This window comes from Cherax quadricarinatus, chromosome 27 (genome assembly GCF_038502225.1).
Source record: "Cherax quadricarinatus isolate ZL_2023a chromosome 27, ASM3850222v1, whole genome shotgun sequence".
NCBI lineage: Eukaryota > Metazoa > Arthropoda > Malacostraca > Decapoda > Parastacidae > Cherax > Cherax quadricarinatus.
Genome location: NC_091318.1, coordinates 12,361,240 through 12,386,885, shown reverse-complemented (window position 1 = coordinate 12,386,885; position 25,646 = coordinate 12,361,240). Strand labels below are relative to the sequence as shown.

At 42.2% G+C, this 25,646-nt stretch overlaps 2 protein-coding genes across 2 annotated transcripts in view; both read right to left on the bottom strand.

Annotated features, from left to right (window-relative positions):
* The window catches only part of LOC138850961 (zinc finger protein 397-like), an 8,699-nt gene extending 1,557 nt beyond the window's left edge, over positions 1 to 7,142 (bottom strand). Inside the window, exons 1-2 of the mRNA XM_070089256.1 lie at positions 7,110 to 7,142; positions 1 to 3,860 (exon numbers count right to left, since the gene is read on the bottom strand). The exon at positions 1 to 3,860 is cut by the window's left edge and continues 1,557 nt beyond it. Of these exons, the coding sequence (XP_069945357.1) occupies positions 2,373 to 3,860; positions 7,110 to 7,142 (1,521 nt within the window). The 3' untranslated portion in view covers positions 1 to 2,372. The remainder of the gene's footprint in view (positions 3,861 to 7,109) is intronic.
* A 3,431-nt stretch (positions 7,143 to 10,573) lies between these two features.
* Positions 10,574 to 13,451, bottom strand: LOC138850938 (zinc finger protein 878-like). Its single transcript, XM_070089013.1, has one exon. It carries the CDS (start codon positions 12,902 to 12,904, stop codon positions 10,844 to 10,846), a length of 2,061 nt encoding a protein of 686 aa, XP_069945114.1. The 5' UTR covers positions 12,905 to 13,451; the 3' UTR covers positions 10,574 to 10,843.
* Positions 13,452 to 25,646: the final 12,195 nt, after the last annotated feature.

Here is a 25,646-nt window from a genome sequence, read left to right as displayed (position 1 = left end):
ATCAGGGAGCACTAAAGCCGCATGGGTCATATATTGCCTTCGGAACAAGAGGCTATTAGATTCGATTCAAGGAAAGGAAGGCGACACCAGCCACGTCTCACATACAATTCGAGTTCTATGAAAAATGGGTTTTTCAAACATTTTTTAAATAAATTTACAATATACGTACTTAACGATATATTTTACAATATATTTACACAAATTAGTAAAGTGTTCATATATCTGAAATTCTGCACTAAAACTAATCAAACAGCTCAACTCAACTCTGCTAAAATTTAATCATCATTATACAACTAATCCTACCAACACATCCAAAGTCAACATAAATATAGTTAACAATATTTAACATCAATGACTTATACAGTATTTATTTCGTGATAGTTAGATTTTTGCAGAGTAGCAAAATAAAACAATATATGCTTAGCTGGTGAAGTTTTTTGTAACAGTGGGCAAAAACTACACCAAGGCATTAACATTAGGTTAGCAATTTAGTTATCGTAGAATGGAATGTTAACAGAGTGGTAGAAAGTGACGTAAGACAGCAGTCACTGGTGAAACCCGAATTAGACTCTATAGCAGGTGTTCCCAGCCTGGGGGTGCACACACCCCTAGGAGGTGGGAGATGGCATTTCTGGGGGGCACGACAGAGTCCTAATGAAAGGCACAATTCCCTTTATTTTACCAAAACTTTTTCAATTGCTCAATATATATTTGCATTTCATGCAAATGTGATATTACTTTTCTAGGGGATGCAACATTAATCAAAAATTTCTAAGGGTTCAAGGCATAGAAAAGATTGGGAACCTCTGTTCTATTGAAACTTTAGGGCCTAAATGATACTGACAATGTCTGGCTGAAATTGTGAGAACTGTCACCTTTAGAAGCAAAAGTAATTTTGGAAAATTAATACTAAGGCCATGCTATTAGAGGACATGGTTTATGGTGCTATTACACTCGAGATTCCGAAAGACGCTGGCCACGCCTGGATTCAAACTAACCTCATAGTGTGCACATGCCAATTAGATTCTGCCACTCCCACCACTCTCCATGAAATAAAATTGTCATGTATGCTTATTCTGAGCCCCACACAGGCTCACACTAGGCCAACCACCCGGTAAATCAAGGTTTCCTAGTCTTGCGAAGGACCACATAACAGTACCGTTTTTGTCACTGCTCTAAATCCAGATCAAGCTAACTTAAGAGGCATGTCAAACTGAACATTTGACCACATTTAACAAAATATTTATGAGAAATTTACTTAGTTTTTAAGTTTAAGCAATGTTAAATTTAATTATGTTTACAGGTGATCTGCCCCAGGGACTGACCTGCATTACTCGGACAGCCTGCAGACTGCATTTAAACTCGCTCCTCTGGTGATTTTCTTGTAGATGACAAACCTGTATAGTCCTCCGCCCTTACTTAAGGGTACCATTTGGATAAGACTTAGTTCCTGGAAGTGCTCCCTAGCAGAGAAAAATGTAGAATTTAGAGGCCCCACTAAAAATTAACAAATACTAATCCACATGTCGATGGTATTAATTATACCCTAAAGATTAAAGGCACCTACTGAAGTTTCTACACAGCATATTCAGCAGAACGATCCTTGCTGAGTAAGCCAAGTCAACAAGTCCTGATTAAAAGGCACATTTATAATGGCCTTCAAAACTAAGATGACACTGCTCTGCAGTGTTAAAGAGAGAGAAAATGGGCAGGAAGGCAATCATGCATGACTAAATTTTACCATTATCTTGAGATTTAAAGGAATAGGCAGCAGGGATTATTTGGGCGACTGGAGATACCTCTACCTGCGACCGATTTCAAGGGCTCTTCTACACCCACAACCCAGCCTGAGGGTCAGACTTTCCTGCTGACCACCTGATCAACCCAGCTGTTTGTATTAAGTAGCCTACAAACCCACATAACCATCACAACCCTGTTGATCTGGTGCTTGTAGAAAGAACACAGCAGGAAGCTGTCTGGTTTCTTGAAAACTTCTATCTTCATTCTGGCAGCATTTCTGATATCTGCTGGTAAGTTGTTGAGTCTTGGGGCCACTGATATTGACAGTGTTCTCTAATTGTACCAGGCCCTGAAGTATCTTCCACGTATACATTAACAAGCATATCTCTCTTCTCAGTTCCATATACAACAATCCAAATCCTTTGAAGCGTTCCTGATAGTTTACATGTTTTACCGATTCTATGCGGGCAGTATGTGTTGTTTGAATGCAAGGTGAAATAATTTGTGTAGTATGTAGTCTAATTACACACATCACTTCCTTCTTGATAGACAAAGTTAAATAATATTGAATTCTCAGTTTTATATTCAAAACACATTTGTAAAGATAGGAAATGTAATTAGTGCTTGAAGCTTCATAGTTCCTGGTGCTGGGTGTGGTTGCGTGAATGTGTTGGGGTGATGTAAGCACGCTGAACAGGCTCCAAACGACTCTCATGGGGTTCCTGTGGGGGCAGCAGCTCTGCCACTGTGTATTGCTCGTCTGAACTCTCACGGAAATAAGCAATGGTATGGAGCGGTTGGGAAGCGTCATAAGATCGCGGAAGGGTACGATCTTCAATATTAGCCCGGAAATATGAGGCGCTGTGTACATTCTGAGATCCAGTAACATTAACTACCACGGGTGTTGTCATTTGTACCACCTCCCTCTCCCTTATGGAGTAAACACTAGTTATTCTCATGTCTTCACCCTCTGATCCATGTGATGCAGCTTTGTCCACACTTGGTATCATATCTTCAGTCAAGCCACACTGGTTATCCAGTGTTTGCTGTATCTGGACTGTATCTAGGGCTTCTTCCCTCTTAGGCTGTGTTGTGCTATGACTGGTCTGGTTGAGTGAATTTCGCGACAGTGGTTCAGCAATATGAAGCCTCTTCCTATATTTGCCATGGTACTCCACCCTGTGCACACGACGAACATGTTTGGCCAAACCATTAGGCTTCATGAACGTTCGTCCACACACATGACAAACGTGAGGCCTTTCTCCTGTGTGCAGGCGACGGTGATACATAAGTACTGAAGAAATTTTGAAACTAAGACCACAAAATTCACAAACAAACTTTTTGACATTGTGATGGACTCCAGTAACATGGGTACGAAGGTCAGATGGCGTTATGAACTTCTTGCCACACACCTCACACAAGTGGCGTCGTGCCTCCTGACCCAGATGGTTTCTCTTGCGGTGACTCAGTAAGTTAGAAGCATCATGGTACACTGCCGGGCAGTCAGGACACGGATAGGATATCTCTCTTGTGTGACAATCATTAATATGTCTCTTAAGGCTATGCGGAACTATAAGAGTTTTGCACTCCGGACAGGGAACTTTTTTATGAATAGCTAAATGTCGTGAGTACACAGATGATCGTACCTGTTTACGACACACTCGACATTCTCGAGTCTTTGCAGTAGAACTCCCTAATGAGCTGGTTGGAACACTGTCTTGTTGATTATGTATCTTACAATGGTTCAGGTATGTTTCAAGGTTAGCACTCATTTCCACATTACAGCAGACGCACTTGAGAATTTTAAGGTTAAAATGAGTTTTTGTAAAGTGATTCTTCAAACTTACAAGGTTACGGAAGACAAAAGAACAAGCGGGGCAGTGTTTATTAAGTGAAGAAGACAATATATCCTTTATGTCTTGAATGTCACTGCTGCTAGGAGCCCCATACAGTGCCTCTAGTGTGTCTGCACCTCCAGTTATTGATGTTTCTTGTTTCACCACATGTTGGAAAGTTTTATGGTCTGGCTGAGCTCCCTCCTCGGGAGGATGCTTTCCAGTGTCTCCAGCAGCCGTAGTCTGGAGCTGAAGTCTCTGCGAGTGCTGGATGGAGGCTGCTTCCTGTAACAGCAAGAGTCCCTATTCACACTTTCAGGAACAACCGAAGGATAGATGAATCTACATCTTATTTTAGCCTCCGATTGAAAATACACTGATTTATTTATTTATATAACAGATAAAAGAATTATATGACTGAATATGATGGATGAAAAGTTATTATGGAATAAGGCATAAATATAGGTTGACACTTTGGCATTAAGGAAGAAAAAATAAAGAAGCAGAGCATGCTTTTATTATAACAATCTCCTTAAAAGTTTCAGAATGCCGGTAAGGGGCTCCTGATCTAAGGAACAATGCCTACTCTCCTGTCCTTGGATCGAATCTGAATGCCTTCCACTCCCCTTGGAGCTGTGTTATATATATATATATATATATATATATATATATATATATATATATATATATATATATATATATATATATATATATATATATATATATATATATATATATATATATATATATATATATATATATATATATATATATATATATATATATATATATATATATATATATATATATATATATATATATATATATATATATATATATATATATATATATATATATATATATATATATATATATATATATATATATATATATATATATATATATATATATATATATATATATATATATATATATATACACAGTGGTCCCTTGTTTATTGTATTCAATCCGTTCCTGGAGGTGCTACTATTATCGAAATCTATGATTTTCGAATCAATTTTCCCCATAAGAAATAATGTAAATACAATTAATCCATTCCTGACACCCAGAAGTATTAAAACAAAAAATTTTTTTACATGAAATATAGATGTAGTACATAAACAATACAATGGGACATGATGAATGAAACATTAACAGCACAACTCTTACCTTTATTGGCGATTCTTCTTAGTGTATGGGAGACTGGAGGAGAGAGATTGGATTATTTACAGTTTGGAAGGGGAATCCCCTTCCATCAACACCTCAGGTACCAATTGCTTTTCTGGGGTTACTTCTCTTCTCTGTTTCTTAATGCCACTAGGACCAGCTTGAGAGTGACTGGAGTCCTGTCTCGCAAAGTAACTGTCCAGAGAGCTCTGTTTCTGGCGTCTCTTTAACACTTCCCTAAAATGGGCCAAGACTTTGTCACTGTACATGTTGCCAACATGGCTTGCAACAGCCTTGTTAGGGTGATGCTTCTCCATAAATCTTTCCATCTTACCCCACATTTCAAAAATCTCCTTAATTTCTGAAGGCACCTTCTTCCATCTCTCTTCCTCCTCCTCTGCAGCAAGATTCTGAGCTGCGATCTGTTGCTCTTCCTGCTGAAGCTCTTGCAGCTCCTCAGTGGTTAGCTCTTCATTGTGGTCTTCCACCAACTCTTCCACATCCTCCAAACTCACATCCAACCCCATGGAACTCCCCAGTGCCACAATAGATTTAACAACAGACATAGGCTCATCAGGGTCAGCCCCAAACCCTTCAAAATCCCTCTTGTCGACACAATCTGGCCACAATTTTCTCCAAGCAGAGTTCAAAGTCCTGGTAGTCACTCCCTCCCAAGCCATACCTATAAGGGTTATGCAATGGAGGATGCTGAAGTGTTCTCTCCAAAAATCTCTTAGGGTCAAGTGAGTGTCTGAGGTCACATTCAAGCACCTTTGAAACATTGCTTTGGTGTAGAGTTTTTTAAAGTTTGCAATGACCTGCTGGTCCATGGGCTGGAGGAGAGGACTGGTACTTGGGGGCAAGAACTTTACTGTGATGAACCCAAACTCCTCGAAAATTAGGCCATCCAAGTTTGGAGGATGAGCAGGTGCATTGTCCATTACTAGGAGGCACTTGAGATCCAATTTCTTTTCCAGGAGATACACCTTCACACTAGGGCCAAACACTTCATTGAACCACTCTACGAAAATTTTCCTCGTGACCCATGCCTTACTATTAGATTTCCAAAACACACGCAATTTACTCTTCATAACACTGTTTTTCCTGAACACTCTGGGATTTTCAGAATGGTACACTAGTAACAGCTTCACTTTGAAATTCCCACTGGCATTAGCACAGAACATGAGCGTCAGCCTGTCTTTCATAGGCTTGTGTCCTGGCAGTGCCTTTTCCTCCTGTGTAATGTAGGTCCTTTTTGGCATTTTCTTCCAAAAGAGGCCTGTTTCGTCACAATTGAACACTTGTTCAGGTTTCAGTCCTTCAGCCTCTATGTACTCCTTGAATTCATGCACATATTTTTCAGCTGCTTTGTGGTCCGAACTGGCAGCCTCACCATGCCTTACCACACTGTGTATGCCACTATGGTTCTTAAATCTCTCAAACCAACCTTTGCTGGCCTTAAATTCACTCACATCACCACTAGTTGCAGGCAATTTCTTTACCAGATCGTTGTGCAACTGCCTAGCCTTTTCACAAATAATCGACGTCATAATACTATCTCCTGCTAATTGTTTCTCGTTTAACCACACCAACAATAACTTCTCAACCTCTTCCAGTACTGGTGATCTCATTTTTGTCAGCATATTTACCCCCTTTGCAACAACATCCTTGATTTCCTTTTTCTTGGCCACGATGGAACATATGGTTGTATAAGGTTTGTTATACATCCTGGCCAATTCGGCCACACTTAAGCCACTTTCATAATGTTCAATGATGTTTTTTCTTAAATTCAATCGTATTTCTCACCTTCTTTACCAAAGGCTTGGCACTAGAAGCTTTCTTTGGAGCCATGGTAGCTTATTTAGTACTTGCAAGCGCTAAAATGAATGGAATATTATGAAATGTTTCGTAGGAGCAAGTGAGGGGACAGTCGCTCGCTGGTAAACAATGCCACACTGGCTGGGAAGGGAGGCCGCCCCAGCTCACAGCGTGGGTACGCGTCCCGGACGAACTACTATTCGTGAGTCAATCTACGATTAGCGAGCCCATGTTTATACGAAAATATCGCTATGATTTCTGAAAACTACGACTCTCGAGCCCTACGATTATCGAGGGACCACTGTATATACATGTATATATATATATAAAATGGATGTATGTATAGAAACAGTGTGTATTTCCTTCTATGAAGAACTTTATCAAGTAAATATAAAGAATGTGAAAACACGCGTATACTTCACTTGTATACAGAACTGAAAGGTGAGGTGGGAGCAGGTAAATACCTTGCAGAAGTGAGATCAGGGCGAGATCATGCAAGTTGAAAGGAACAAGGACTTTGATGTAAGTAGCGGAGCCATGCAGACCTACGGCTAGTGGAGCATGCACATTTAACATGCTCATGCTTCCAATTCAGAGATGTGTTTTTATATCCTTGGTATTTATATGATAAAGCTCTACAAATAAACAATGTCACAATAACAGCTTGATCTACTCCCATCTTTTCTTTGTTATTGGTTGAAATAGACACAAATACATAGCAAAACTTTTAACGAAGCAATAAATATTCCTGAAATGCTTTGGGGACCAGTGGCATTTCTTTTTTGTTTCACCCTTCAAATGATCCATTAGAAAATTCTTGTCGATATGTTTGGTTTTAACATTCACAATAATAATATGGAACATGATAATCCATAATTACTGCACTATTACTCCATCTGAGTCTCAGCAAAAGCAGTTAAGCTTTTCATAATGCGTATTACTTTCCAGAAAAATCACAGCATAATATAATACAGAGTTAGGTGAAGAATTTAGCACTTCCCCATCAACACTGCAATGAAAATAATAGTAACCATTATTTCTACAAGTACATGTACAAGGTATACAGTCCTAACTGACATCAATGACATACTACTATATAAAAAACCCTTTGTAATGCAGAGCATTTCGGGCAAATTAGGTCAATTTTGTACCAGGATGCGACCCACTCCAGTCGACTAACACCCAGGTACCCATTATTACTGATGGGTGAACAATGGACAGCAGGTATCCTAAGGAAACACATCGTAATGTTTCCAGCCGTACCGGGGATTGACTCCCGGAGCAGTGTGAGCCGAGTGCGCTAGCGATCGAGCTACCGGATACCTAAATGTCAATTTATCAGTTCTTTAATACCTTGCAGTGTTGATATAAGAAGTTATCTATGGAAAGTATATTAGCCTTCCCCCCCATCCCTCTTTCAAGCATCATATGCTAAAAATGGAGAAATATTTGGAAATACTGGATTTCGTATCACATAATTCCAGCTTCCTGTACCTCAACACATGCAAGAGGCAAAGTAACTATCTTAAAACCTTTAACAGGCAGAAGAGCTACAGCTCAATCTCACGAGATTTAGGAGTTACAAGTAAACCCTAAACATAAGGCACAATGGTCGGAGATCAACCCTTACCCCCAGGAAGGTTCAGCAGCTGTATATCAACACACCTATGAGACCCAAGGCTGGCATAATATAATGAATACGTTCAGACAGTCTGGAGTGACGTTCCCATGTCACGATAAGGATGTTCCTGGGCATAGTGAGACGAGACTAGTTAGAGCTATGAGGTACGAGCTGCAAGTAGGGGCTAGTGAAACTGATTCTAACAACACTGAAGGACAAAAGAATTAGGGGAGATATGATAAAGTACAATCTATTCAAAGGAATTGCCGTGGTAGAAAGGGTAACGCTGCTTGAGAGGCAAGAAATGGGTGTATAATTGAGGACACCTCTGGAGGTCAAAGACACAGATAAGTGGTCGGAAAGTAGAATGATCAGAGTGGTCAGAAAGTAGAATGATCAGAGTGGTCAGAAAGTAGAATGATCAGAGTGGTCAGAAAGTAGAATGATCTTGATAAAGTAGAGGAAGGCTCCATACACAGTTTAACCTGTAAACGGTCCAAAAGTATATATACGTTTTTACCGCTAGTGCCCCAAACGTATATATACGTTTTATTTTTCCTGCCTTCAAATTTGGCACGATTGGCCTGAGATGCCTTGTCAGCATAGAATAAGTTCTAACACTCAGTGTGTGTGGTGTGTGGTATTAAAAAAATCTGGGACCACTTAGTACCTTGTGGGAGCACCAGTTCAAATGAGCACCAGCTAGAGCAAACACCTCGGATACACTAATGTCATGTAGTATTAACACTCCCATTTTAAGAGGAAAGTGATTTTGACCCTGAGTTTAGTGGCTTTGAGGTGGATGTGGCCAAAAGTGGTCGAGGAAATATAAAAAAAAAACCCTCGATAATAACCCATGTGCAATATTTGTGCAACACCCTTTCAGAAAGTCTTATACCCTATGCCCTAAGTAAAGAGAAACAATTCTGGTAGGCTGGCTGGCTGGCTGGCTGGCTGGCTGCCTGGCTGGCTGACTGACTGGCTGATTGGCTGGCTAGCTGGCCAGCTGCATGGCAGCCAGCTGTGTGGCTGAGCGGCTGCTGGTGGCCTGGCTCTATCTCCATTTGTCTGTCTGTATCTATGTCTATCTCTCTGTCTGTCTATCTCTGTCTCACAGGTACACATAAATACACGTATACATAGTGTAAATTACCTAGGATAACCCAAAAAATCCAGACAAAGTGCTATACTCTGCTTGAAGATATAAGTAAACGTGATGACCCAGTCTTATGGTTCTCTCTGAGACAGAGAGCTAGACAGATAGACAGGGAGCTTGACAGACAAACAAATAGACAGACATGTTTGAGTACCAGCAAAAACAAAGCAGGCCCTAATCTTTTCTTATCAAGTCTTATCACTGCACCCTTGCCAATGCTCATCAAACGTCAGCTCTTATCAAATGTTATCTCATCTTATCACGTCACTGTCAGGGGTGGACTTTTTTTTTCATACTTCAAGGGAACTTATTATTTTATTATTACTGTATTACGTATTCTTCTTCTCCTCCTCCTCCTCCTCCTCCTCCCCCTCCTCCTCCTCCTTCTCCTCATTATTATTATATACCCACATATCCAAAACATTGCTGGGACCTATAAATACTTTGTATATATTCCCAGACAATAGTAAATGATCAAGGCAGGTGTAAATGTCCACCTGTCAATGTGTTTGTGACAATGTGAGTACAATTTCAGTACCTAATACTAGTATCAGATTAGCTATGAAATGACAAGAACTACTATAAATTGCAATTATCAGAACATAAAAATTATATAAAATACAGTGGACCCTCCACTAACGATATTAATTGGTACCCGAGAACGAATATCATTAGTCAAGTTTTTTATCGTTAGTCGAGGCAACATGTTAGCGTTAACATATATCGTTAGTTGAATTTAACGTTAAACGATGCCATCGTTGGCATCGTTGGTCGAGGGTCCACTGTAATATGAAAAATGGAAAAAAGATATATCGGCAACACTTCTCCAAGCGGCAGCGCTCCATGTTGCTGCCAGGTGATCTTCAAGTGCCAACTTTGCGACCTCATATCTTGGTAAGTATCGACCCTAAATTTTTTTTTTATCCTATAACACTTAGAAAAATGTGCTCTTTCTTTCAATAAAAAAAAAAAAGATTTTTTATTTTTCAAAATATTCGGGGCACTGGGGTAGTGAATGTATACATATGTTTGGACCATTTACGGGTTAAAGAGCAGATACGAAAGACACACACACACACCAGCGAAGAAGCGGGGCCAGGAACCGTGACTCGACCCCTGTAACCACATATGGGTGAATTCACACACACACACACACACACACACACACACACACACACACACACAAACTTCTTCATTCATTCATTCTCTCTCTAAGGTATAAACAAAACTAAAGAATAAAGATGTAACTCTTTATTTAAGCAAATATCATCTACTGTCTATAATAAATTTTTCTATTCCTATTTTCATTGGACACCTCTTTTATACAATTCAAATTAACCGCATTCCTCTCGTATTTCAGACAATTACAATTCAAATTAACCTCATTCCTCTCGTATTTCAAGTTCATAATATACAAACGATATACAGGTTTTAAAGAAGTATATAATAATGAGATAAATAAATAAGAAACTATCTTTTTTTTTTTTTTGCTACTGAAATACAGACTCAGTTTTCATACACGACATATACTACACCACCTTGCTCTAATTCAATGTGATGATCTTTCAAGTCCTGTGCACTCCCTACGGAAGATATAACCTCCTCGCCCATTTCCATGGGCACTGTAATCTGCACTATCTCAGGTATAGGAGTAGCCGTGTCTTCCAGGGTAGAAACCGCAGGCTCCGGTTGGCTTGGCTGGTGTGGGTAGTGACGCTGGGCGCGATTGCGTTCCTCTTGGCTTTTGGGTCGGCCTTTCTTGAAGTATACACCTGGATACTGTGCTCTGTGGTCATGTTCCATGTGGCGCTTCAGGTAAGACGGTACACGGAATGATCTCCCACACATGGTACACTGATGAGGTCTCTCGCCAGTGTGTAGTCGTTGATGGTACGTCAAGGAAACTTTACTCTTGTAGCCTTTATTACAGGTTTTACACCAATAATTTCTTTCGCCTTGGTGAACACGTGACATGTGAATTCGAAGATCTGCGGGAGTAAGAAAACGTTTTTCACAAATATCACACATGTGCTTTCTTTCTTCCTCTCCCATGTGAACTCGCTTCACATGGAAATGAAAACTAGCTTTATTATGGTAAACTGCACCACAATCACCACATTCATACTTCTTTTCTTTGGTATGAAGATTCATATGAATTTCAAGATTTTTTATAGAAATACCACAAATCTCACAAGTTTGTAACAAATGAGTATGGTTCCTCATGTGATATTTCCACTGAACTTTATGAGCGAAAGACTCCCCACATAGTTTACACCTCACTGGTCTCTTATCGTATCCTGCTTCTTTAGGGTGCTTAAACTTTAGGTGTGCTACGTAAGTTGAATAATTCTTTAGAGTGGCAGGGCAAAACTTGCAATTATAACCTTTAAGCTCGGGATGAACACTTAAAAGGTGTCTCTTCAACTGATCCACCTGTCTGTATTTCAGCCTACAGGCGGGACACTGATGAGAGCCATACCGATGCCCCAATTTGTGTGATGTCAGCATTCTCTGTGTCCTGAACCTATGCTCGCATTCATCGCATTTGAAATGAAAAGCATTAGGGTGCTCACGATACTTGTGATGGTAAAGTTGAGTAGCAAAGAAAAAGCTTGCATTACACAGATTACATGTATGATGACGTGTTTCACCGGCTATTTCAGAGTCCTCATGGCTTGCCATGTGTTTATCAATGTCAAGTGCCAATATTTCTTGGTCACATACTTCACATGTCCTGAGAGCTCCTCGACCGTGCTCACGAGCCTGGTGAGCTTCAAAAGAATCATAACTGGTGAACTTCTCTTTACATTCTTCACATGGAATGACATAACCATCCTGGTGGCAATGATCTAAGTGTGCAGTCAAGTTATATCTAATCGAAAACCTAATGGGGCACACAGGGCAGACTAACATACCATTGAAATGATGAACTAGGTGACTCCGTAACGATGCTGCGTCTCGACACAACTCATGACAAAGGCCACAATGCCGGGCAACACCCTCATGACATTTATCTAAATGGTATTCCCCGTTCACCTTACTGAAATTTACAAGACCACAAAAGTCGCATTTATAATGTTTGTCTTTCCCATTTCTTTTATCAGAACTTTCTTGAAGCAGAAGTTTCTCAAATGATAAGTCACTATTACTACTGTCCATGCTAGATTCTAACTTTTCTAAGGTTGCTAGGTACTGTTGATATGCATGGGTACTATGTTCATCCAAATGTTGATCGTAAGTCTCCTTCTCTTCAAATTCTAATTCACACCATGAGCAACTCAGGTTCAACACCAATGGCATGTCATATGTTGCCCCATCTTCCTTTAGCTCCATATGTATTTTTTCCAACTTTCGGTTTGATAGGAAGGCACTAGACTCCAATTCACTAGCATCAAAATCTGGGTGCTCATAACGCACATGACGGCGTACTTGAGAATTGAAGGAGAAGGTGCAAGTGCACACGGGGCAGGCAGGACGACTGGAGGCAGAAGAGGCATCTTCAGCATTATCAGCACCCCCAAACCTCAAGCTCACTACCTCTGCCTGCAAAGACCAAACGATGGGCATCAATACCAGCCCCGTGTGCAACAACACTACTTCCCAAACACTTTCCAAGTTATCACCTACTTCAACAATGAGTATTCTATATACATTACAATATGAAATGCTATAATTTATGTATTGTACAGCAAACTGTGTTCTGTATAATATTATATGTTGTACTGATAATCATAAAATATATAATGAATGACATAATACTGTAAATTATGTGGTAAAATGATGTTCAGGGCATCTGTTCATTTTTTACAAGAAGTAAAGTGGAATAACATTAAATATAGAAAATTAAGTGGTAAACATCAGAATAAGATACATTATTATGTCATTTCACTCAGCCCCCCCCCCCAAAAAAAAAAGCAGTAAAAAAAGTGAAGAGAAGATAGGAAAGGAGTGGAGGTAATAAAAAAAAAAGAGGAAATGAGGACTAAAGAGGGATGGGAAGGAGGGAAAAGTCTAGAGATCAAAATTATACACACAAGATCGTGAACATCTGCTGTTCAATTTTACCACAATGTTGTACTATTATTTTACTAAAGAACAGTATGTTAATAACATAATTATTTTTACCACAGGGTTGGCACTAGAAGCTTTCTTGGGGCCCATGGTCACTTATTTTCCAGAAACAGCACCGAAAATACTGTAATAATACGAAATATTCAGTGTATGCTTGGATGTTATTGCACTGAGACTTATGTTGTGAAGCACATTCAGCCAGTTACACCACCACAATCATCTGATTGACAAAGCTGAGGTTGTAATAAAGTCCAGTAAGTTCTACGCCTTGTTGGCGTTCACATTCAACAAGAGCAGTTTCTTGGAATAGCTTTTCAGAAACCAGAGTCTGAAAATCACTTATCTTCTGCAAATGTGCCTCTAGAAAGCATGCTCCATTCCTCATTGAGAAATGTCTACTTCAGAATCTTTTAAACCACATCCCTGAGGTCTATATGTAAGCAAATATAAGCATTCCAACCTTTACTGTTATAGAGAGAATGTTCCTTCTTCCCTGAAGATCTTCAATTAATACTTTGCATCAGGGGAAGGGGTTCCTGGGATATCTCTGCTGTTGAGACAGTGTTATACAGCTAGCTGTGATCCTGAAGCAGTCAGCAGCAGACAGTGGATGCGCACATGATTAATTCCCCACAGATAATTTTCATCAAGTCAACCAGTTCACTCTGAATGACATAACTGTACCATCCCAGTATCAAAGTACAGTGGACCCTCACCTAATGAACGCATCGCATAACGTTAAATTCGCCTAACGATACATTTTAACGATAACTTTTGCCTCGGCTAACGCTAAAAAACTTGCCTAACGATATTCGTTCTCGGGTACCAATTAATATTGTTAGGTGAGGGTACATGGAAAATTAAGATGACAAAATCTGCAAAAAGTTCACTCAAATGAACTTAAACTGGTACAGTAGATGTATTTTCAACTCACTCGTGCCACTGCAGCCTCAATGCCATACTGAGCGTACTCCTCACCTCAAATTCTGTTGGAGAGCCAATGCACTCGATAGGAGTGATGCCAAAGAAGTGATTGCTGTATATTTACTACAAATTCAACATTGTAACACCTATAATGGCAGCTGCTGATGCCAAGAAGTGCTGACAATACTTAAAAGAATACAGTGGACCCTCGACCAACGATGGCATCGTATAACGTTAAATCCGACTAGCGATACATTTTAACGCAAAATTTTTGCCTCAAGTAGCGCTAAAAAACTTGACCAACGTGATTCGTTCCGTTCGAGACGCATTCACATGTGGCCTGAGCATGCCTCACTTGTCCCGTGGGTGCCAGTGTTTACAAGCCAGCCACCGCGGTCGCATACAATCAGAACATTTCATATTATCACAGCATTTTTAGTGATTGCACCTGCAAAATAAGTCACCATGGGCCCCAAGAAAGTTTCTAGTGCCAACCCTGTGATAAAAAGGGTGAGAATTAGTATGGAAATTAAGAAAGATTTTGAAGGGTTTGGGGCTAACCCTGAGATGCCTATGCCAGTTGTGGAATACATTGTGCCTACTTCAAAGATTAAGGAAATGTGTGCAAAGTGGGTTGAACTGCAAACCTTTATGGATGAAAATCACCCTAACACAGCTATTGCAAGCCGTGCTGGTGACTATTACAATGACAATGTTATGGCCCATTTTAGACAAATCTTAAAGGAACGGGAAGTACAGAGGTCTTATGGACAGATATGTTGTGCAACAGAGGTCCAGTGACTCTCAAGCTGGTCCTAGTGGCATTAAAAGAAGAAGGGAAGTAACCCCGGAATAGGACTTGACACCTCAAGTCCTAATGGAAGGGGATTCCCCTTCTAAACACTAACACCATCCACACTCTCCCCTCCTCCCATCCCATCAATCATCACCAGATCTTCAATAAAGGTAAGTGTCATGTAATTGTACATGTCTTCTTCAGTTTGTGTGTATTAAAATTAACATTTCATGTTGTAAATTTTTTTTTTTTCAATACTTTGGGGTGTCAGGAACGAATTAATTTGATTTCCATTATTTCTTATGGGGAAAATTAACTCAACTAACGATAATTTCGACTAACGATGAGCTCTCAGGAACGGATTAATATCGTTGGTCGAGGGTTCACTGTATTTAAAAATTTGGACTGATAAATTCGTCTACCAATGAAACAATGCCTATGTGTCTATTACTTGAAAAGACTTTCAGTAATGATGCCAAAATACTGTTAAAATAGCATTTAATTATTTTCATATAATAAATGTTTGGGAGTTGAAGAACAATCTGAAACTTCATGAAGGGGTCAATGAACTGAAGAGTTTGGGGACCCCTGATCTATACAGAAAATAAGCTAGAGCCCTTGGTAAAATTATTATTATTATAATCAAAAAGAAGCGCTAAGCCACAAGGGCTATACAGCGCTGCAGGGTAGGGAAGGAAGCGAGGGTATTGGGTGGCAGAAGGGAGGAGAGATGATCAGTAGGTTACAGAAAACAGCGGGGCAGGGGATAGTACGGGGGGTAGAGGGTAGCAAGAGATTGAAGTAGAAAGGGCTGAAGGTATCAGAATTTGTGAAGTAAGTCAGTTGTTGTCAAAAAGTCAATGAGAGAGTCCGGATAAAAGGTGGGTCCATCAGCGAGAAGGGAAGGTACAGAGAGCAGCGGAGCGAAGACGACAACGGAGGTAAATTCTGCGTGCTCGTTGATAAAGTGGGTAGTCGAACAGAATGTGGCTGACTGATAATGGAGCTTGGCAATTCTCACAGAGAGGAACAGGGCGCCTCTCCATGAGGTATCCATGAGTAAGACAAGTATGGCCAATGCGAAGACGGGAGAGAGTAGTCTCCCAACCTCGACACTGGTGATAAGAAGACGGCCAGTAACCTATACTCGGTTTAATAGATTGAAGTTTGTTGCCGAGCATAGTAGACCAACGTTGTTGCCAACGGGTGTGAAGGTGGGAAGATATTGCAGCAAAATAGTCCATAAATGGAATACCTCTATATGAAACTGGTAGGTCATGTACTGCTGATCGCGCAGCAGTGTCTGCCTGTTCATTGCCCTGTACGTCAACATGACCAGGGACCCAACAAAAAACAATATCTTTATGCTTGGTAAAGATGCGGCGTAGCCAAAGTTGGATACGGAGGACTAAGGGGTGAGGCGTATCAAATTTCTGTATAGCCTCTAAAGCACTAAGGGAGTCTGAGACAACCACAAATGATGACACAGGCATAGATGCAATACGGATAAGTGCTGCAAGGATGGCATACAATTCAGCAGTAAAAATACTAGCTGAAGATAGTAAATGCCCTCGTACGACGCTGTCCGGAAACACTGCTGCGAATCCTATGCCGTCAGAAGACTTAGAGCCATCTGTGTACACAGCAATGGCATGAGAATGAGAGTGGAAGTGGTCAAGAAAAAGAGAGCGGGAAGCGACTGTAGACAGTTGGGCTTTCGAGCAAGGGAGAGAGAAAGAACAGACTCGAACAGCTGGAACTTCCCAGGGGGGTAGGGAAAAGTGAGATGCTACATGAACATAGAAAGGTGGTAATTGAAGAGAAGACAAAAGCGAATGAAGGCGAAGAGAGAAGGGACGGAGTAAACAGGGGCGGTGAACAAATAAAGAATGTCTACTAATATCAGTGACCATTCTATAAATGGAAGGATTGCGGAAATCATGAGAGCGTACATAGTAGCGAAGGCAATGGGCATCACGGCGATCGGATAAGGATGGAACGTTTGCTTCTGCATAAAGACTCTCGACAGGGGAAGAGCGAAAAGCACCAAGGCATAAACGTAATCCTTGGTGATGAATGGGGTTAAGGCTAGAGAGAGTAGCAGGAGATGCTGCTGAATAGATCTGGTCACCATAATTAAGTTTCGATAAAATGAGGGTGGAATGTAGGCGAAGAAGGGTTCGACGATCAGCTCCCCATGAAAGATGAGCAAGGGTTTTAAGAAGGTTCAGCCGGCTGTGACAAGTTGCCTTCTGAGAGGTAATGTGAGGTTTCCAGGATAAACTACGGTCAAAGAGGAGACCCAGAAACTTGACTGTATCACGTTCAGGGATACGGGAGCCATAGAGGTACAAAGGATGATCGGAGATCACAGAGCGTCTAGTGAAAGTAATTTGGTGGGTTTTAGTGCTGGAAAATTTAAACCCATGTGTGGTGGCCCAATTGGAAACACGGTCGACCGCATGCTGGAGAGAAACTGTAGTGAGGTGACAGTCAGCGCCTGCGCAGGCAATAGCGAAGTCATCAACATAGAGTGATGACCAAATATTTGATGGAAGACTAGAGGCCAAATCATTAATAGCAAGGAGAAAAAGTGTTGTGCTCAGAACACATCCCTGGGGGACACCATCAGCTTGGATAAAGTCCGAGGAGAGCACATTATTAACCCGAACACGGAAATGCCTGTCAGTTAAAAAGTTCTTAAGGAAGGATAGTAGATTGCCTCGAAGGCCTAAGGAGTGGGCTTGAGCTAAAATATTATACCTCCAAGTTGTGTCATATGCCTTCTCAAGGTCAAAAAATATGGCAATAACTGAGTGGTTATTCGCAAAGGCATTACGAACATACGTATCCAAGTGTAGTAAGGGGTCTATGGTAGAATGTCCCTTACGAAAGCCATATTGATGAGTGGAGAGACTGTTGTGTGTCTCTAAATACCACACTAAACGTCTATTTACCAGGCGTTCCATCACTTTGCAAACTGCACTGGTAAGAGCAATGGGACGATAGTGGGAGGCTTCATGTCCCGTAGTGCCTGGTTTGCAGAAAGGGAGAACAAAGGCAGATTTCCACAGCTGTGGAAGAACTCCTTGTGACCAAATAAGATTGTAAAGGCGTAATAGGACTGCAAGGGCTGACTGATGTAAATGTTGTAGCATACAAATATGAATGTCGTTGGGCCCAGCTGCCAATGATCGGTAAGCTGAGAGTGTTGCCTCCAGTTCTTGAAGTGTAAAAGGCACATTATACTGTTCTTCTCTGAGAGAAGAAAAGTCCAAGGGTGCTAACTCTCTGGCAGACTTTGAGGAAAGAAACGAGGGGCATAGATGGAGTCCCTGAGAAATACGGACCAGATGATTGCCAATTTCATTGGCAACATCTAGTGGGTTTGCTATATCAACACCGGCAACCCGCAGAACAGGAGCCGAGTCAGGAGAATATTTACCACTCAGTTTTCGTACTTTTTTCCAGACTGCACTCATAGAGGAAGCAGAGGTGATGGTGGAGACATAATCTCGCCAGCAAGTGCGTTTAGTGTCACGGATGAAACGGCGAGTGATCGCACGCTTCTGCTTAAAATCAAGAAGTCTCTCCGTGATTCTATTGTACCGGTACCTGCCCCATGCAGCGGGTTTCAAATGTACTGCCCGAGCACAAGCAGGAGACCACCAAGGCATGCATTTCTGAGAATGCCTGCCTGAAGCTTGGGGTATACAATTAGAAGCTGCGGTTAAAACGGAGGACGAGAAGAGGTGTAAAAGCTCATCAATGGAGGATGAAGAAGGAACCTCTCTAAAAACAGTTAGGTGTGAGTAAAGGTTCCAATTTGCCTGATCAAATTGCCAGCGTGGGATGCGAAGAGGTGGTGAATATGAAGGGGAAGCAAGAATGATTGGGAAATGATCGCTGTCATGTAAGTCCGGGAGAACAGACCAAGTGAAGTCTAATGCGGTGGAGGAAGAGCAGACTGAGAGATCGATGCAAGAGAGAGTGTGAGTCCGAGGATCAAAATGGGTGTGAGTACCTGTATTTAAAACATGGAGGGGGTGGGTGGCAAGAAAAGCCTCTAACTGAATGCCACGGGAATCACAGTGAGACCCCCCCCAGAGGAAATGATGGGCATTAAAATCGCCAAGTAACAGAATCGGTGGCAGTAATGACGAAACAAGAAAGGCAATATCCAGAATAGATAATGCCCGAGAAGGAGAGAGATATAAAGAACAGAGCGTATACCACCTATGCAAGTGGATACGGGCTGCTGTGTAATGCAGCGAAGTACGAACAAATAGCTGATGGTACGGAATATCAGTGCGTAGAAGAAGGGCACTTTCATTAAAGGTCCCATCAGGAAAAGGATCTGAAGAATACAATAACAGGGGAAAACTGGGAGAGTAACATCTGAAGCTCACCCCGATTACCCCTGAGGCCGTGTATATTCCACTGTAAATAGGCCATGATTGGCAATGATAAAGATACATGAAATCCACAGGTAAGGGTTCCTACGGACTAGAGGGGTTAGAAAAGTCCACATGCGGAGGCAGCGGAAAATGTTCAAGCAGCGAAGGAACGGTGCGCTATGAGGAAAGGAGTTGCGCAGATGGAGGAGAGGAGAGAGAAGGAACAGAGGGTGGGTCAGTGTCCATTGATGGTTTGGTCTCTGCAATATATTCAGAGATTGCTTCAAGTGTTTCGGAATTCAGAGACGTCGTATGGGAGACAATACTGGAGATGGTAGGGGGAGGATGAGTAAAGATTGGAACGGTAATGGACTGTACTGAGGTAGGGGGGGGCGAAAGGGTGGAGGGAACTGGAGAAGAAGCGTGGAAGGGGGCAGAAGAGACAGAAACCTGGGAGGTGGCAGAAGAGGAAGAAACCTGGGAGGGAACAGGGGAGGTAGGTATAGTACGAGTAGGAGGGTGAACCTCTACACTTGTAAAAGAGCCAGTGAGAGGGGAAGAACCCGGTACAGAGACAGGGACGGTAAAATGAGGAGGTGGAAGTAGGGAAGGAGGGATTAAAGGAACTTTTTTTGACTTCTGAGAAGTAGAGGGACGATTGGGAGGTGTCGTATGAGGTCTCGTCGATACTGAGGCTTGTGAGGGAGAACACGAAGAAGCGTGAACAGACTGAGGCGTTGAAGTAGGGACGTCTGAGCCTAGGACAGCAAAAGAATTAGATACAGGATTGACTATGGGAGAGGTAACCACAGAGGAGGCTGCAGAAGATGGGACCCCAGAAGTGGGGGGACATTTTGAAACACGGGAATAAGAAACACGAGGTAGTCTCCCTCAGAGGCCGAGATGAGAAACTGCCATGACATAAGGGAGACCTTCTGCCTCTTTGAGGTAACGGATTTCCCGCTCATTTAAGTAGACTTGGCAATGGCGAGAGTACGAAGGGTGAGCCTCATGACAATTAAGGCAAGAGGGAGGTCGATTGCAAGACATATTAGAATGGTCATCGGCACCACAGACTGGGCATTCGGCTATGGATCTGCAATATTTCGCTGGATGGCCAAATCGCCAGCAATTTCTACACTGTTGCGGTGTAGGGATCACCTTTCGAACTTGTAACCTATGTCCTGCTACATAAACTGAGGATGGGAGTTCACGACTGTCAAAAGTTAAATGAGCCACATTGCTAGGGTATCGTCTCCGCCCGCGGGCAGGAAGAACATAAGTGTCTACCTTGAGGATTGGGAGATCTTGGAGATCCAGCTGTTCAAGAATGTCATTGCCACATGTCTGGAAATTTTGTTGAACTATGGTATGGGGCAGAATGACGGTACCACTACAAGAATTGAGGGAATGATGTTTTCAATAGTGACAGGAACAGTATCTATATGGGAAAGAAGAGAAAGATCATGAGCTTGGGTAGCATTCTGTACAGTGATGATGCGCGTACCACTCTTAAGAGCATGAAAAGAAATATCTTTACCAACATGGCGTAGGAGTGCCTTGCCAATACTGTGGTCGGAAAGATAGGTGGTAGAGGAAGTCGGTCGCAAAGTGAAGAATTTAGTCCATTGTGCAGTCTGAAACTGAGCATGGAAAGGGAGTGCAGGACGTGTTGATGTTTTCTGAGAAGAACGAGAAGGTGGAGAAGTATCATCAGCAGGTAACTGTCGTTGGCGTTTAGGCATGGGACCAGAATTGGTCCGACGTGGAACGGGCCGGCGATTTGAAAATTGCCGCACCTTAGAGGGAGAGGCTGGAAGCATAGTCAAAGGAGAGCGGAGGTCAGATAAATCAAAGGAGTCAGTCGAGACCCCAGTACCTGAAGCGGGTGAGGAAACAGCACCGGCAAGAGGTACAGAGGTATGAGGAGTGTCCGAAGAGTGGTCCAAAGGCGAGGCGGGGTCAGAACGAGGTGCGGTATCAAGAAGGGTCCCGGGGGTAGCAGGTTCATGGACTAGGGCTGCCATGGTTAGGTTACTTCTTTCTTTTTGTTTTTAAGAAAAAAAAGAAAGAAGAAAAGAAAATAAAAATAAAAAAAGAATAAAAAAGGGGGGACCAGGGAGGGATAGTTCCGAGGAGGAATGAAAGGGCCAGAAATCTCCCTCCGTGCCCAATAGGACCTCAGCACCGCAAGTAGCGTAGATGCAGCATGGAACCCGTGCCATACCCTACCCATCATGCCAGTAAACTAGCAATCCGGGATAGCAACCTCTCATCTGCCGAGCTACCTCGGTGGACAAAGGAGAGGGTGGCCGGATATCCGCCACAAAGCATACCTCCTTCGGCCAACACCCCCGGAATCTGAAAGGTGGCTTTCAGAGATACACCCGTCGCCTGAAAGACACCCAAAGCCACTCTCTGGGATACCGGAGATGGATCGGGACATCCCCAGGCGATCCAGATTCCACGGCAAACTATGCCACCATCAAGAACCTCAACGGAATGGGATGGACCCCGGTACCCTTTCCTCTGCCTAGGAACTAGCGAGCCTGTGGGAAAAAATCCCAAAGGCCAAAAAGGAAGGGCAAAAGGGAGGGGTGGGGAGGAGGAGGAGGAAAGGAAAAAGGGGAGGATGGGATAGGGAACGGGGGATTGGGGGGTAATTAGGTTCGGTCTGAGGAAGGAGACCGACAGGTCTAATTCCTCAGACCAAGAGCCTCTTCACCACGCCAAGGAGCCCCCCTTGAAGAGGCCCTTGGTAAAAATACTCTTGATTAACAGATCAATAGGTGGCAATGGGTGATCAATGATGTTGAGTGCGATGGATAACAAACAGACAATTCTGTACCTGTCAACTGTTTCTTAATTCATGCCTGAGTTTTTCATGTACAGTGGAAATTCTACTTTCAAATTTAATCCATTCCATGACCTTGCTCGCAACTGGATTTGCTCGTTTGCAGAGTCAATTTTCCTCATTTAAATTAATTGAAATGGAATTAATTCGTTCCAGTGGAATTCTAGGCACGAGAAAATACTTTAATAATTTCCCTAATATCAACTCTACAGCTTATTTATCTATCACAATTCATGTGACATAATAAACAATATTAATAACATAGAAACATGATATATACACTAGAATGAATAAAATACATGTCATTAGGTATGTGGCTAGTGGTGGTGACAGCAGCCACTGTTGTTGGGGTTTATAGGGTCACCACAGCGGCCATTCCTCCTCCTGACTACATGATGTCTGCCACTATTGCTTCATGTTGTCTGCCACTGCTGCTTCATGTTGTCTGCCAATGCCACCTCATGATGTCTGCCACTGCTGCTTCATGTTGTCTGCCACTGCTGCTTCATGTTGTCTGTCACTGCTGCTTCATGTTGTCTGCCACTGCTACCTCAAGTTGTCTGTCACTGCTGTTTCATGTTGCCTGCCACTGCTACCTCATGATGTCTGCCACTGTTGCTTCATGTTGTCTGCCACTGCTGCTTCATGTTGTCTGCCACTGCTACCTAAAGTTGTCTGTCACTGCTGTTTCATGTTGCCTGCCACTGCTGCCTCATGATGTCTGCCACTGCTGTTTCATGTTGTCTGCCACTGCTACCTCAAGTTGTCTGTCACTGCTGCTTCATGTTGTCTGCCACTGCTACCTCATGTTGTCTGCCACTGCTGCTTCATGTTGTCTGCCACTGCTACCTCATGTTGTCTGCCACTGCTGCTTCATGTTGTCTGCCACTGCTACCTCATGATGTCTGCCACTGCTGCCTCATGATGTCTGCTACTGCTGCTTCATGTTGTCTGCCACTGCTACCTCATGATGTCTGTCACTGCTGCTTCATGTTGTCTGCTACTGCTACCTCATGATGTCTGCCACTGCTGCTTCATGTTGTCTGCCATTGCTGCTTCATGTTGTCTGCCACTGCTGCCTCATGATGTCTGCCACTGCTGCTTCATGTTGTCTGCCACTGCTACCTCATGTTGTCTGCCACTGCTGCTTCATGTTGTCTGCCACTGCTACCTCATGATGTCTGCCACTGCTGCCTCATGATGTCTGCCACTGCTGCCTCATGATGTCTGCCACTGTTGCTTCATGTTGTCTGCCACTGCTGTTTCATGTCTGCCACTGCTGCCTCATGATGTCTGCTACTGCTTCTTCATGTTGTCTGCCACTGCTACCTCATGATGTCTGCCACTGCTGCTTCATGTTGCCTGCCACTGCTGCCTCATGATGTCTGCCACTGCTGCTTCATGTTGTCTGCCACTGCTGCCTCATTATGTCTGCCACTGCTGCTTCATGTTGTCTGCCACTGCTACCTCATGATGTCTGCTACTGCTGCTTCATGTTGTCTGCCACTGTTGCTTCATGTTGTCTGCCACTGCTGCTTCATGTTGTCTGCCACTGCTACCTCATGATATCTGCCACTGCTGCCTCATGATGTCTGCCACTGCTGCCTCATGATGTCTGCCACTGCTGCTTCATGTTGTTTGCCACTGTTGCTTCATGTTGTCTGCCACTGCTGCCTCATGATATCTGCCACTGCTACCTCATGACGTCTGCCACTGTTGCTTCATGTTGTCTGCCCCTGCTGCTTCATGTCTGCCAATGCTACCTCATGATGTCTACCACTGAAGTCGCCAAAGAATTGAACATTTATGCTATTTTGAGCTCAATTTCAAGGTACTTTTCATCATGAAACCAATTAAAATCATATTTATTTTTGTAGTATATCTTCCATTCTATCACATGAGACCAAATGAAACGAGAATACAACCGTAAAACCATATGAAAATATACCACTAAGGGGAGGCTAATGGCTGAGAAGTGAACTCCATTATTTATGGTCCGATTTCTCTCATTTTTGGTGTACGTTAAGAAGCATATTTTCATCACACATTGCCCAAGTTTCAATTAGATAGTCCAACAAACAACTGAGATCCAATTCCCTAGTTCAAGGGCAAGAGTCCCCTCACCAGTGTCAATTAACCTCCCTTGAGGCCCGTTCTTATCTGGAAATTTTGCTCGCGTCTGGAAGCAAAATGTCGACCGAGCAGCTGCTCGTATCTGGAAAAACTCGCACAAGGATGCACTCGTAAGTAGAGGTTATACTGTATTTCTGAAATCTGCATAAGTTACAATGAGTTCATGATGTGAACATGTGTATGATGTTGTTCAATTTACTTTTAACTATAAAACGTTAATTGGAGCTACAGTGTATAAAAAATCAATAACACAAACATATAAAGCATCCATTACTTATCAAATGAACCACAAGTACCCTGATTGTTGAAGTGTGTTTGCTGTTATCTAATACTTTCAATTAATAAATTTTTTTTTAAAGATACCAGATGAATTCTGGCTAATGCTCATGGATTAGTATTTTAGTGCATGAAATGATTATTTACTTTGCAACACTTAACACTTTCACTCTCTGACGTAAATTTACATCATTATTGATGCCACGGTCGCTCATGTAGATCTACGTCTTGGGCTCAGCTCCCTCAAACTCTGAGTGGTAGATTCTGGCATGAAAGAATGTGTCAGCTGTGAGAGTGCACAGTTAAAAAAAAAAAAATGCCCCACAGAGTGCATGAAGGGAAAAGCAAACTTCTGAACTTGTGTTTGGTTTAAAATAGCTATTTGGAGTGTTTTTAAGGATGGTTTTATTGGCTGTTTCTTGGTAACAGCTAATGGAATGAAGACATGCTAATGAAGAAGAGATGATCTGGTAGGTTCTAGACCAGAAATAGCTTGAAATAGGGCTCAAAATATTCAGTTTTTGACAATTTTTTGCTGAGGAAGCATAAGGTCTCCCCTTCCCCTCCCCACCAATTGGTTTACCTTATGGGCTTTTACTTGCTCTGCTTCAATTACTAGGATGCCCTAAACCATGATCAATCATTCTTGGTTATATTTTATTTTCAAAGCAATGAGGTAAAACTTTTATTTGTTGTGCTCTGTTACATGAGATCAGAGTGAGAGAATGGGGAAGAGGGAGGCAGGCCAGCTGCTGCCTATGCCTACACTTCTCACCATAATCCTTCCACATTACCCATTCAACTACAACACAGGGGTATAAAATGTGTCATATTAGCTTTGATGGAAGGGAAAGCCTG

Excerpts from the sequence above, each read along its gene's own strand:
- LOC138850938 (XM_070089013.1), bottom strand. The coding sequence starts at position 12,904 with ATGCCCATCGTTTGGTCTTTGCAGGCAGAGGTAGTGAGCTTGAGGTTT.